Source organism: Mirounga leonina, unplaced genomic scaffold, assembly GCF_011800145.1.
Source record: "Mirounga leonina isolate KUSES-001 unplaced genomic scaffold, KU_Mleo_1.0 Mir_200, whole genome shotgun sequence".
Lineage (NCBI taxonomy): Eukaryota > Metazoa > Chordata > Mammalia > Carnivora > Phocidae > Mirounga > Mirounga leonina.
In genome coordinates, this window is record NW_023270503.1 from 12,983,623 (window position 1) to 12,997,955 (window position 14,333).

Sequence of the window (14,333 nt, forward strand, 5' to 3'; positions counted from 1 at the left end):
ATACAATGTTAAGCAAAAGCAGACAGGCAACACAATGTGCAAGAGTACACATGTAATTCCATTTCTTTGGAGGTAAAAATCATCAATGGTGACAGAAGGGAGGATAGCAATTAGGGAGGGCCTCTACGGTAGAGGTTATGTCCCATGTTTTTTATCTAGGTGGTAGTTACATGACTGTTTACTTTGTGAAAATTCATCAAGCTTATACACTTACAATCCCTGAACTTTTCTGTGATTAGGTTATATCGTATTAAAGAACTTACTTAAAAATACAGAGTACCAAAATATAACCCTGATTCCATCTGATTCTTCAAGAGACTGTTCTAAACAACTTTAACTCACAGTCACATTAAAATGCAGGCTGCATATATATTGACAACTGATTTTTTACAAAGGCACAAAGGCAAAGCAGTGGATAAAATAGCTTTTTCAATAAATGGTGCCAAACAATTAAATATCCATATGCAAAATAAATGAACTTGGATCTATACCTCACACGATCTACAAAATTAACTAGAAATAGATCTCAAGCTAAAAGTAAAAGCTAAAATCATATTTGATAAAAAAAATTTGTAGGGCGCCTGGGTGGCTCAGTCGTTAATCGTCTGCCTTCGGCTCGGGTCATGGTCCCAGGGTCCTGGGATCGAATCCCACATCGGGCTCCCTGCTCTGCGGGAAGCCTGCTTCTCCCTCTCCCACTCCCCCTGCTTGTGTTCCTGCTCTCGCTATGTCTCTCTCTGTCAAAAAAAAAAAAAAAAAAAAAAAAATTTGTACTCAAAATATATAAAGAACTCTCAAAACTTAACAATAAGAAAAAAACAAAAAACAAGCAGAAGATTTGAACAGACATTTCATCAAAGATACAGATGGCTAATAAGCACATGAAAAGATGCTCAACTGTCATAAGTGACTAGGGAAATGCATATTAAAACCACAATGAGATATCACTACATACCTAGCAGAATGGTAAAAAAGACTGATCATACAAAGCATTGACAAGGATGTAAAGAAATGGTAACTCCCAACCACTGTTGGTGGGAATGTAAAATGGTAAAACCACTTTGGGAAACAGTTTGGAAGTTTCTTACAAAGTTAAACTAAGTGATCCAGTTATTTCTAGTATTTACTCTAAAAAAATGAAAGCACATGTCCATCACAAAGACTTATACAGAGATATTCACAGTAGCTTTATATGTAATAGCTTAAAACTAGAAACAATTCAAATATACATCAGTAGGTGACTGGATAAACAATTTGTAGTATATCCATACGATAGAATATTACTCAACAATAAAAATTAACAAACTGCAAACTGTCGATACATGCAACAACATGGATAAATTTCAGAAGAATTATGTTTCACAACAAACACAACAAAAGAATTATGTTAAGTGAAAGAAGCTAGACAAATATGTGTACAAACTACAATTCCATGTAAATAAACTCTAAAAAAAATGCAAACTAATCTACAAGCAAATCAGTGGTTGTTTGGAAAGAGTGAGTCACGGAGGCTTGGGAAGGAGGGAGATAACAAAGGGGCAAGAGAAAACTTTTGAAAGTGATGGACATGTTCACTATCCTGATGCTTTAATGGAGGTACACCTATGTCAAAACTTATCAAAGTGTACCATTTATATATATAGTTACGTCAAGTATATTTCAATAAGCCTGTAAAAAAAAATACAGGGGGCGCCTGAGTGGCTCAGTTGGTTAAGCAACTGCCTTCGGCTCAGGTCATGATCCTGGAGTCCTGGGATCGAGTTCCGCATCGGGCTCCCTGCTCAGCGGGGAGTCTGCTTCTCCCTCTGACCCTCCCCCCTCTCATGCTCTATCTCATTCTCTCTCTCAAACAAATAAATAAAATCTTTAAAAAAATAAAATAATAAAATAAAAAAAAATACAGGTTGTAGGGGCACCTGGGTGGCTTAGTCAGTTAAGCGTCTGCCTTTGGCTCAGGTCATGATCCCAGGGTCCTGGGATCAGGCCCCCAGTTGGGGTCCCTGTTTGGTGGTGAGCCTGCTTCTCCCTCTTCCTCTGCTGCTCCCCCTGCTTGTGCTCTCTCTCTCTTTCAAATAAATAAATAAAATCTTAAAAAAAAACAGGTTGCATATAAACATAAATCAGAACTCCTTTAATTATCTCAAAGTCAATTCCATTCATTCATACAACAAATATTTATCTAGCACCTACCATATGCCAGGCACTCTGCTAAGTACTAAAAATACAATGATAAGGGGCGCCTGGGTGGCCCAGATGGTTAAGCGTCTGCGTTCGGCTCAGGTCATGATCCCAGGGTCCTGGGATCGAGCCCCACATCGGGCTCCTAGCTCAGCAGGGAGCCTGCTTCTCCCTCTGCCTCTGCCTCTCTCCCTCCTCATGCTCTCTCTCTCTCTCTCTGTGTCTCAAATGAATAAATAAAATCTTTAAAAAAATAAATAAAATAAAATAAAAATAAAAATAAAAATACAATGATAAGCAAACTGACATGGTCCCGGACCTCAAGGAGTATATAGTCTGCTACAGGAAGCAGAGCTTGATAAATGATGTACACAGGCATATGGATAATGCAAACTGTGACAAGTGCTATGAAGGAGAGGCCCAGTGAGAGGACAGAATATAATAGGGAAACCAAATCTAGTCTGACAGAAAGGTCAGTATGGCTCCTTCAAGGAAATGACATTTAAGCTGAGACCTAAAGGAAATGCAGGATAACAAATGGAAGATGGGACTTTCCTCAGAAGAAACACTAACATAAACAAAGGCTCTGAGGCAGGCGAAAGCATGATCCTCTTAAGGAACGGAAAGAAAGCCAAAAGGGCTAAGGGTCAAAACAGTATAGACAACACTATTGGTCACCTCTTCAGCATGTATTCAACCACCTCTTCCTCATTCCTAACAGAATCATACTTTAGTTCAAGCAGCTACCCTCCTCCACACATGGTCATGTGTTTTAGAAGAAGATAACTCCATCCTTCGTTTTAGAAGTGGATACTATTTAGGGGCACCAGGGTGGTTCAGTTGGTTAAGTGCCTGACTCTTGATTTCGTCTCAGGTCGTGATCTCAAGGTCATGAGATGGAGCCCCACATGGGACTCCGTGCTCATCAGGAGTCTGCTTGAGATTTTCTCCCTCTCCCTCCGCTCTTCCCTCTGTCTCTCTCCCTCAACCAAATAAATAAATAAAATCTAAAAAAAAAAAAAAAAAGACGTGGATACTCTTTAGACTTAAGTCAATCATAGCAACCTCTTTGCTTCCTGCCAGGTGATTAAAGGATGGCATGAGTAAAAGCAGGAAAAGAAGTTATTACATGCTCTAACCAAGAGATGGCACTTTGGTCTAAGGAGGTATCAATGGAGATAGAGAACTAAGGAGGTATCAACAGAGATAGAGGAGAAATAAGGAAGAACAAAGTGTATAGGATGTCTCCTCAGTTTTTGACTTAGGTAAATAATGGTTATTAATCCTTTCCATATACTCAAAGCCAAAGAAATATTTTTAAAAATTAATAATCTTGTGATATTCTTAGTATACTTCTCTTTAAAAAATCTAGTAAGAACTGTTTCAGGATCATATTTAAAACATACCTGATTCTCTACTCAGCCATAAAAAAGGATGAAATATTGGCATTTGTGACAACATGGATGGACCTAGAGGGTATTATGCTAAGTGAAGTAAGTCAGAGAAAGACAAATACAATATGATTTCACTTATGTGGGGAATCTAAAAAACAAATGAATAAACAAACAAAAAGCAGAAATAGACCCATAAATACAGAGAACAAAGTGATGGTTGCCAGAAAGAAATGGAAGATACATGCTTCCAGTTACAGAATAAATAAGTCACAGGGATAAAAGGTACAGCATAGGGAATACAGTCAATGGCACTGTAATAGCATAAGGTGACAGATGGTAGACATACTTGTGGTGAGCACAGAATAACACCTAGACTTGTTGAATCACTATGTTGTATACCTGAAACTAATGTATGTATTATAGTATGCCAACTATACTTCAATTAAAAAAACTAATGTATGTTAAAAAAAAAAAAAAAAGCCTCATATAAGATACACTGTCCTCAGAAGTTCAGGCAAACTCCTAAGGATGAATAAATGAGGCTAATTGCATTTTGTCTTACAAATCAGTGTTTTTTTAGGGGCGCCTGGGTAGCTCAGTCATTAAGCATCTGCCTTCCACTCAGGTCATGATCCCAGGGTCCCTAGGATCGAGCCCCACATCGGGCTCCCTGCTCAGCGGGAAGCCTGCTTCCCCCTCTCTCACTGTGTCTCTCTCTGTCAAATAAATAAATAAAATCTTTAAAAAACACAAACAAACAAATCAGTGTGTTTTTTAAAATTCTAACATGTAATTTTTTTTAAGATTTTATTTATTTATTTGAGAGAGAGAGAGGGAGGCATGGGTGCATGCAAACGGAGGGAGGAGCAGAGGGAGAGGAAAGAGCGAATTCCAAGCAGTCTCCCCAGCTAGCAGTCCCCCCACCTAGTGCAGAGCCCAACCAGGGGCTCAATCCCACAACCCCGAGATCACCACCTGAGTGGAAACCAAGAGTTGGATGCCCAACTGACTAAGCCATTCAGGAACTCCAAAAATTCTAACACATAATTAACAATACTGTCTACAAATAAGATCAATTTCTAAATATCATTTATTGTGCATTGCCTTCTTCAAAAAATGATTTAAGCTAGCAAAATGTCTGAATAAATTAGAAGTCAAGCCAATAAAACAGTCCAAGGATATCTGACTAACCTATGTGTTATCTAAAAATAATTCCAGAGAAATTAGGTGGAGATAAATAGTCAATTATGCTAAACAAATTTAAGTCTCACAACAGCAATAATTAAGGCTACTACAGATACCAACAGAGCCAGGCAAAATATAAACTACCTTGACAAGCTGATGAAGTGTCATTTCTTTCAGAAGGTGGTGTACTTGGACCGTTGAAATGATGTGAAGTTCCTTGGTTCAAGTCAATGTTTGTAAAATTCTTTGAATGGCATACACAACAACATGATGATGGTACTTCAGCTTTTTTATTTAAGCTTTCATCCACTGGCTTCCCTAAAAAAAATGAAAGAACCCAAGTTGTAATATTTCTCTTTAAAAAACATTAATCTTCCTCTGCAACTACGGTGAGCGACCACCCAGTTTGCATGAGATTGGGAGGTTTCCTAAGATACAAGATTTTCAGTGCTAAACTGGAAAAGTACCTGGCAGATATAAGCAAGTCGGTCACCCTATCTCCAGCATCAAATTACAAGAGAGAAACACTTATACCAGAAACACTTATAGAGAAGTTATCATCAATTTACATAATTTGTAAAAATCTGGTAATAGTCAAAGAATAATAACGTTAACCACTTGGGTATTCACTTATATTGAGATTTATTAAAATATCAAGCAGGGAAGATTAAAATAAAGACCTAAAGTATATTCTTAATTACTACTATTTCCCTGAAGAAACAAAGCTCAATACATTAAATAATGTAAATATATAAGGGTTAAATCATTCCCACTTTATGTATCTATTTCAAAGAGAAACATGTTTCATGATGTATCAATTCTGATACACGTATCAAAAGATATTTTAAGGGGCGCCTGGGTGGCTCAGTCGTTAAGCGTCTGCCTTCGGCTCAGGTCATGATCCCAGGGTCCTGGGATCGAGCCCCACATCAGGCTCCCTGCTCCGCGGGAAGCCTGCTTCTCCCTCTCCCACTCCCCCTGCTTGTGTTCCTGCTCTCGCTGTCTCTCTCTCTGTCAAATAAATAAATAAAATCTTTAAAAAAAAAAAAAAGATATTTTAAGGTCAATATTCAAATAAAACAGGTAATTTTTAATACTTAAATAGAATACATAACCTTACAGAGGTCTACATTGTGTGCCTACATGTATACTACCCTTGATCTTAGCCAAAAGGCCAAGAAGCAATGGCCTACATGTATAAATACACAGTTCACAGATACTAAAAAAAGGTGAATAATTAATCTATTTTCTATGAACAGTATTGACATTATTTTCCCATCTGTACTACATAAATACTACTAATTCTATTTTTCAGTCTCCCATTAAAATTTTAAGTTATTAACAGATTATCTCACTTTTCCCCAAAGAGTAACATCATTAACACTCAAAATGAACAACAAAAGTTATAAAATATTTATTCTTTAATAGTCTTATCAGGAGCACATTTCCTTTTAAAAAACATACATATACACACACACACACATAAAAATACATATGTACATACCTACATACACTCATGGTTAACTTTAAATTCTCCTAATGCTTTAGGTCATATCCATCTAATTATGTAACTAAAATATATCCAATACTGTATTTCAGATTTATTAGGTATATCAGCTAGTCTTTCATAAAAGTAAATGTTACTAGGCCTTTGTTAGCAAATAAAGTAAAAGTAATAGAAAATAATATGTATTTATGAAAACAATATTATAATAAACTTTTGCTTATCTGGCATCCAAACAAGTAGAAAAATCAATTAGAATATTTTCTTTATATATTCTATGGTCTGATGTTATAAAGAAGGGACAGATAAGGAAATATATTAAAGGATTTAGTCAAAGCAATTATTTGTGTATGTTATAGCACCATGACAGGCCCATCTCTTACATCTTTTACATACAAAATATCATAATCATTTTCATAATAACTAAGCATCCAAGATTCTTATTAGACTCTGAATCATCAAATAGACTATATTGTGTTCAAAACTGTTTTAGAATTAACAACATATTTTGCTCTGTAACTTGGGGCAACTGGATGACTCAGTTGGTTAAGCATCTGCCTTCTGCTCAGGTCATGACCTCAGGGTCCTGAGATCAAGCCCCACATCAGGATCCCTGGTTCAAGCGGGTAGCCTGTGCTTCTCCCTCTCCCTCTGCTCTTCTCCCTGCTCCCTTGCTCCCTTGCTCTCTCTCAAATAAATAAATAAAATAAAACAATATAAAATAAAAAAGGAAGATATACAACTTATAAAGAAATACCTTAAAAGAGAATCTGTACTTAAATTAGCTAGCTAGAACATGGTTGAGTCATTTTGGATAAAAAGTACTTTATTAAAATATTTTTTTCTGGTCCCACTAAGGAACCTGAAGGTATCAACCAACTACTTACCACTAAGAGACTGTTGCCATGCTAAAGCAGAACAAAGTAAGGCTAAGCTTTTCCCACTTCCTGTTGGGCTCTCCAACAAACAATGTTGCTTACTATTTAATCCTCTGACAATCTATGGACACAAAAACAATAAAAATATCAATAAACAATTTACTTCATTAGGGTCTCTCTCCATCAGAAGTATAAATACAATGAGAAGTAAGGTTGCACTTCCAGGAGCACAGCAATAGCAGAAGGGAGAAAACCTAAACTTTATTCCTTTATACCTCTCCCTAAAATTATTATGGCCTTAAAAGCATATCAAGCAAAAAAGAAATGAAAAAAAGTAATTTATGCCTTAATCATTTCTGTAAAACTAGAATACAGCACATCAATATCTTTGATGAAAACTTAATGGAGGATACTGCTCATTGGAGTGTAAACTGTTAAAACCACTCAGTACAGGGGTGCCTGGGTGGCTCAGTTGGTTGAGCGACTGCCTTCGGCTCAGGTCATGATCCTGGAGTCCCTGGATCGAGTCCCGCATCGGGCTCCCTGCTCGGCAGGGAGCCTGCTTCTCCCTCTGACCCTCCCCCCTCTCATGTGCTCTCTGTCTCTGTCATTCTCTCTGTCTCAAATAAATAAATAAAATCTTTAAAAAAAAAAAAAAAAAACCACTCAGTACAGAAATTAATAATTCCTAGGAAAGTTGAAGATCCCCAACTCTAACAAGTCCAGTCCTATGTATATACTCCAAACTTTTCACACATGAACACAAGGAAACCTGTATAAGAAAGTTCATAGCAGCATTGTTTATAATTGCTAAAGAATGTAAACAACTTAAAAGTCTATCGAAAGAAAATGGACAAAAAAATTCTGGTACGTTCATATAATGGAATACTATACAGCAAGTAAAATGGATTAACAATCAACAGGCCTCTTAAAAATGTTAAGCAAAAAAAAGTCAACTTCTGCAGGTAGGTATAGTATCATATCATTATGCAACATTTAAAATATGTGAAATAAATACTCTTGCTCACAAACAAGATATAAAGTAAATATGGTAAAATAATCAGATTTAACAAAGTTGGTTTACTTAAGTTTGTATATTAATTTTCTATGACAACTATCTCAAAAAAATTATGGTGAGAAATATACTGTTCTATGTAATGTATAGCAAATATTTTGTAGAAAGCACTAATTCTGCAAAGTAAATAGAAGTTCCAACTGAGATGAGAACATTTTTCAGAATGTTCTCCTTTGTCTCCATTTTAACAATGGACAGATACAGTTTAGCAGTGATCAGTATTATTTTTCCAAGTTTAGATGTTCTTCAATGAACCCGGCAAATATTTTCAATCCATTTACTATCTGGAAAAATGAATGTAGTCTCATGAATTATAAGCACCTGTATCTTAATAAAGACTTAAAATAACTATTGAAAAATACTTACAGAATTCATCATAGCAAGCTGTGATGGGTAAGCTTTATAAGGAAAGGTAATCTTCACCCCACCAATTGTATATTCAGACCAAACTGAAGACATAATGCTTTACTATTTACTTCAGATTCCTAACTGCAACAGAAATGAAAATCAATATTGAAACAATACCAAAGAAAACCAGATATCCAACACTAGGACAGATGTCTGGAAATAAAAATTGGAACAAGTGTTTAAGCAAAACAAATGGGAAAGTAAAAGAATTTCCTAGTCTTACAAATCACAGTGGTTGACAGCATGTCTTGGAATCTGACAAATGTGGATTTGTATTCCTGCTGTGCCAAAGCTGTGGACTAGGAGTTAGTATAAACTCTAGACCAGGTTCTGAAAACAACTCATATACGTTATCTTGATTATGTCTCTTCACTTCTCTAAACTAAGATCCTTATCTGTAATAACCCCTAACTTAAAAACTGTTATGAGGGAGAAAATGCCTTGGCACTAAGTAGGTGCCCAATAATTCTTATTTAAAAATCAGTGGGGGGGCGCCTGGGTGGCTCAGTCGTTAGGCGTCTGCCTTCGGCTCAGGTCATGATCCCAGGGTCCTGGGATCGAGCCCCGCATCGGGCTCCCTGCTCGGCGGGAAGCCTGCTTCTCCCTCTCCCCCTGCTTATGTTCCCTCTCTCGCTGTGTCTTTCTCTGTCAAATAAATAAATGAAATCTTAAAAAAAAAAACAAAACTTCTCACTTCTCCACAGGTCAAGATCTCAGGGTCCTGGGATCAAGCCCCACATGGGCTCCCCGTTCAACAGGGAGTCAGCTTGTCCCTCTGTCTCTCCCCACGCTAGTTCTCTCTAATAAATAAAATCTTTAAAAAACAATAAAGTAGAGGGGCACCTGGGTGGCTCAGTTGGTTAAGATTCTGCCTTCAGCTCAGGCCATGATCCCAGGGCTCAGGGATGGAGCCCCATATCTGGCTCCTTGCTCAGCTGGGAGCCTGCTTCTCCCTCTGTACAGAAATGTGCGCAAAACTCCAGTATCTAAAACAGAAGTGATCTACTTTAATCCCCCCACCCTTCTAAACCACCTTTTCTGAACCTAAGATACATAGATACAATTCAGCAACTGTGATCTCTTGTTATTGCATGTGGAAGTTTCTGTGCATGACTGCATTTTTCTGAAAAGAGAGTCCTGAGATTTCTCATTCCCAGAAATATACACTAAAGATATAACTGAAAAAAGAGGGGGTAAATGATATACACTGGTATCACTTTGCAAAAGTGAAAAAAAATAGTAAACTCAATCTGGGGATGGAGGGATGGTTGAAATAGCAATGCAACTGATTAGAAAGCCAGTAATAACCTTAACCATAGCCTGTGAGTTCCAAAAGAAACACTATTCTAACGTATTTTCCAGTTCTAGTATTTTGTGATTCTGTGAAGCTCTGAGAATGAGATTTGGTGGAATCCAACCCTTTAATCGGAACCAATAACCCAACGCTGACCTAGTTACTCGGATATAACCTGGAAGTCAATCCAACCCCAGCCCCAGCTGTGGCAACAGGCATCTCAAAATGGAGTAGCTTCCCCCATACAACGGAATAAAGCAAACAAAAACAAAAACACATCAGGATTATCTGCCTCCCGCCGTCGCCCACAGCTGCCAAGAGTTAGCGCGAGGCCCCCGGCGATGTTAACAGGCCTCCGCTCCCGGGGGCGGAGAACAGGTTCCCTTCTCCCCAGGTTTTCGTCCTCACACTTCCTTCCTCCCTCAGCCCGTGGAGATCCCAGAGTCCCTAGTGATCCAGTCCACACCGAGGGGCCAGCGGGGAGTTTGGGCGAAAGCAGAAAGCACTCTTCCCGCAGGCTTCGCGCTCTCCCCCGGGGAGACAGACTTGCCTGTCCTGAAGAAAACTGAAGCACCGCGGACTGGGCTCCGAATCACGGGAGAAAAGAAAACAGATATCCGCCAGCAAATACAGTGCAGCTCTGGCAAAGAGGGTCACAGGCCTCTCTCTCTTCCTCAGCGGGCTGCTACTACCCGGGCCGGATCGCAGGGTCGGGGGCGCTCAGCCTTCCCCCTCCAGTTCTCATCAGTCCTCTCAACAACGCTCTCCCGGACGAATTCCCGCCTCCCACCCCTTCGATTCCCGGCATCCAATCGCCGGACGAGCTCAGACAACCAATCACCAATCACCTGCCAGGACTAGCTATCAAGCAACCAATCCTGGCGCAAGGCTAGGAGACGAGCACTCTGGCACCCAATGGAAGTCTTCGTAATAAGAATGGACACAAGGTACTTGGCGGCACCGGAAGGCGAATAGCAGAAGAGGGAACAACTCGTCCAAATCTTACGGATTTAAAGGGAAAGAGGTCTCTCCGTTTGACTTTTTGCAACCGGTTATTTAACCCGTGCATAGGTTTCTTGGAAATTCGAAGTCTCTATTCGTAAAGTCTGTAGACCAACAGAGTTCTCCGAGCATTCATCAGTACCACTCAATTTAAATTCGAACTTACAAGTAGCCGGGCTATCGAAAAGATTGAGGCGGGAATTGCCAGACTGAGCCAAACCAGGAGAAAAAGTTCGATGACAACCGTCTACAGGACCTCATAATATTTAAGACTTTCCCAGATACCAAATTAAACCAGACAAACGCTCGCGAGGTCTTCCAGCACCACATGACTTCTACTTCTATTAAGGCTCAGCCACCTCTGTCCCTCCCGAGACCGGTTTATTCTTCTTTGCCAAGAAGTACACTTAAATTTCCTCAAAACTAGGTTAATCGTGATCTCTCTGAATTGTCATTTTTAAAGAGTTCCGTATAACCTAAACTTGGCTAAAATACTAGGGTCCTGAGACATTTTCTCAGATTCGAGAAATTGGTTTGGGAGAGAGGTTTGCGGCAAGAGGGTGCAGCAGGAGGGGAGCTGATTTGTTTGCCTCACTTTCATTTTACTACATTGTCCCCAAATGACAAAACATAGTCATGAAAATAAATTCTGCCCTTTACTCATCTCAGACTCAGAAATTTATCCTAAATAAGTAATCTAAAAGAAAGAAAAAGTAGTAATACCTCAATTTATAACAGTGCCTAATATTGGGGGAAAAAAAAAAAAACTTCCCAGTATAGTAACGGGAGATGGTTATATCAATTCAATCATCATGAAGCCAATAAAATTATAAAAATAAATTACTATAAACCATAATTATAAAAATAAAGCAACTTGCAAAAAACAATTTCATATAAAATTAAATGTGAAAAAAGACTCCTCCAACTTGATACTATAAATTCCATTATGTGACAATATGTGTGCATAAGCAAAGATGAAGAGAAAGTACTAAAAATGTAACTTATTTTTTAGACAGTGAAGGATAATTTATAAAAATAAGTCCTCAAAAATACCTTCAAATTGTTACTCTGCATTTATAAATTTTTTTAGTATCTAATCTTTTAAGTAACTGCTCCAGGGTAGCTATTCTGATTTTCCTCTCCTAAATTCCTAAGGCTCTCAACTGACTCTAACCTTGTATTGCCATTTGGTGTATGTGGCATAACAGAAAGGGACACAGAATCTGGAGCCAGTCCTGGATACCAGTCCTTTGAAATGTCCCTTTCAAGTTAGTAGCAGTGAAATGAAACACAAAAAACTACAAGTTCATTTGAATAAAGAATATGAATGTTTATAAACCAATATTCAAAATAGCTGCACACATCTGTTTTCACTTGAATAAAAAAAAAATCACATTGTGACAAATCTTGTAATCTTAACTTAAAATACATGAATATTAACATTTACTAATATATTTACACATTTTATTTACATCATCAACAATCTCATGAAAAACAGCATATGTTATTTTAACACAGCAGGTTTTGACCAGTCTTTGAAAAGTGATCCAGGAATGTGCACTGCATTTAATTAGAAAACATATTTCAACCTTTTCTGATTTCCTAGAGGTTACCTACTCACTCAAAATATTCCAAAGCCTCAGTTTAAAAAATAAACAAAACAAAACAGGAGCAGTTGTATTTAATGTTAAAAGACTTATAAAACTGCCTTGTTTAAAAATACGAAAATTCTTACGGTATTTTTTAAGTGGATGTTTTTACTTTTTGCATCAAAATTACTTAATTGAACATTAAGCATCTAATAAAAGTTCTAAATATTCTATCATCTAGGATACTGTGTACTTCATGATTTGAAACAGCTACAAATTAGTTCTTATTCAATACCCTTATGAGGTAGGGCCAGTAGTAATCCCATTTTACAAAGGAGGAAAATGACATGTGCCTATATGCTAGTGAGAAGATTGAAAAATTCCTTTTCTTAAAAACCACACTTCCTTATTAGCCTACCTAATTTCTTTTACAAGTGGTCTGTTTCAAGGCAGGGGACTGAAGGGGTTGGGAAGAGTGTGTCATTCAGGCATATCTCAGAAAGCAAGGAGAAGTAACTTCTATGTTAGATACTTAATTGAGGGGAAAAAATAAGGACTATGGTTTACCTGAATGCATCTACCTAATCAGTGGAAGTTACTAACAGAGGACTGCGAAATCCTTCAGCAACATGGTACGTTATGCTTTTTAATTTTTCCTGAGGTCCAAACACTGTATATATTTTCTTACTCAGAGATCTTCTAAAATTATGACGTGAACTATAATCCTGATGGCACAGCAAGGGCTCTTTAATCTGGTGTGTTTCACTGCTCTAAACTTTAATTAGATACCAATGTATTTCCCTCCACTGACCATTAGGTAAGTCAGTAAAACATTATAAAAATAAATCTTAAAAAAAAAAAAACAACTAAATGAGATCTCCTTTCAGGTTCTTCTCTGCACAAAGATGTTTCTGTAAACACTTCTAAATTAATATCTTAAAATTCCAAATTATTCAAGTATGTCTTTCAACATGTCTCCATATTAGTAAAAATTGAAGCAAATACGTAAAGTCTTAAAATTCTCATCTGTAATTCCATGGAAATCATTTACAAAAAGCTACTTGCCTTCTCAATACTATTTCTTGAGAAGCAGAATTCCATCTTGCATTACTATTACTTGCATTGCAAGTTTTAGTGATTTCTATTGGGTATTTAAACTCTTAATTTTTCCTGAATTCTCCCTTCCCTTTTTCTCCCTCTCATCATTGCTTCATTGTCACACTGTTACTAGCTGACATTAAACACTAGGGCTATCGACAGACTCATCTTTACAAGAAATTAAAAGCATGGCACTATTTCTTCATTGCAAAAACTAAATACAAGGCCAAATTCACTTTCTAGTAATGAGTTTCTTAAATGTGCTCCCAATAGGAAAAAAAAAAGCTCCGCTGCTATAGTATAAACATACCAGCAAAGTAGATTCAAAGAACTATCAATCAAATACAGGCAAGCATAATTCTTAAAGAGAGTTCTAAATTCTATTCATGTTGAACTGAATCATTTAATGATTCCAAGATGTTACTGTTCCCATTCAGTTTAGAGTTGTTTTAAGATGCAGATTTGTATCGAGTATATGCAGCAAACAGCTTCACTTTTTTATTTTACTTTTTTTTTTTAAATTCCACTAACACTCATGTTTATTATTTCAATTATTGTGCTTTCAATACAATGACAGAGCTGTACATCAGGATCCGTACTTCCAGTGTCCCCAGATCCATTTTTATAAGATGGATCTTTACAGATACCAGACCATCCACTGGGTTTCTCTTTTATTTGTTGAAGACCTAAAAACATAAGGAAAAAAAATAAATTAAGGCAAGGAATCT

General features: G+C 37.4%; 2 protein-coding genes across 7 annotated transcripts in view; both read right to left on the bottom strand.

The window, feature by feature from the left end:
- BRIP1 (BRCA1 interacting protein C-terminal helicase 1) overlaps positions 1–8,780 on the bottom strand; it is a 188,171-nt gene extending 179,391 nt beyond the window's left edge. The window contains exons 1-3 of the mRNA XM_035026682.1: positions 8,581–8,780; positions 7,149–7,260; positions 4,902–5,075 (exon numbers count right to left, since the gene is read on the bottom strand). Coding sequence (XP_034882573.1) covers positions 4,902–5,075; positions 7,149–7,260; positions 8,581–8,673 — 379 coding nt within the window. The 5' untranslated portion in view covers positions 8,674–8,780. The remainder of the gene's footprint in view (positions 1–4,901; positions 5,076–7,148; positions 7,261–8,580) is intronic.
- Positions 8,781–12,227: 3,447 nt separating this feature from the next.
- Positions 12,228–14,333, bottom strand: part of INTS2 (integrator complex subunit 2) — a 56,826-nt gene continuing 54,720 nt past the window's right edge. For all 6 annotated transcript variants that reach the window (XM_035026684.1, XM_035026688.1, XM_035026687.1 and 3 more), the window contains one exon: positions 12,228–14,291. In XM_035026684.1, coding sequence (XP_034882575.1) covers positions 14,122–14,291 — 170 coding nt within the window. In that variant the 3' untranslated portion in view covers positions 12,228–14,121. The remainder of the gene's footprint in view (positions 14,292–14,333) is intronic.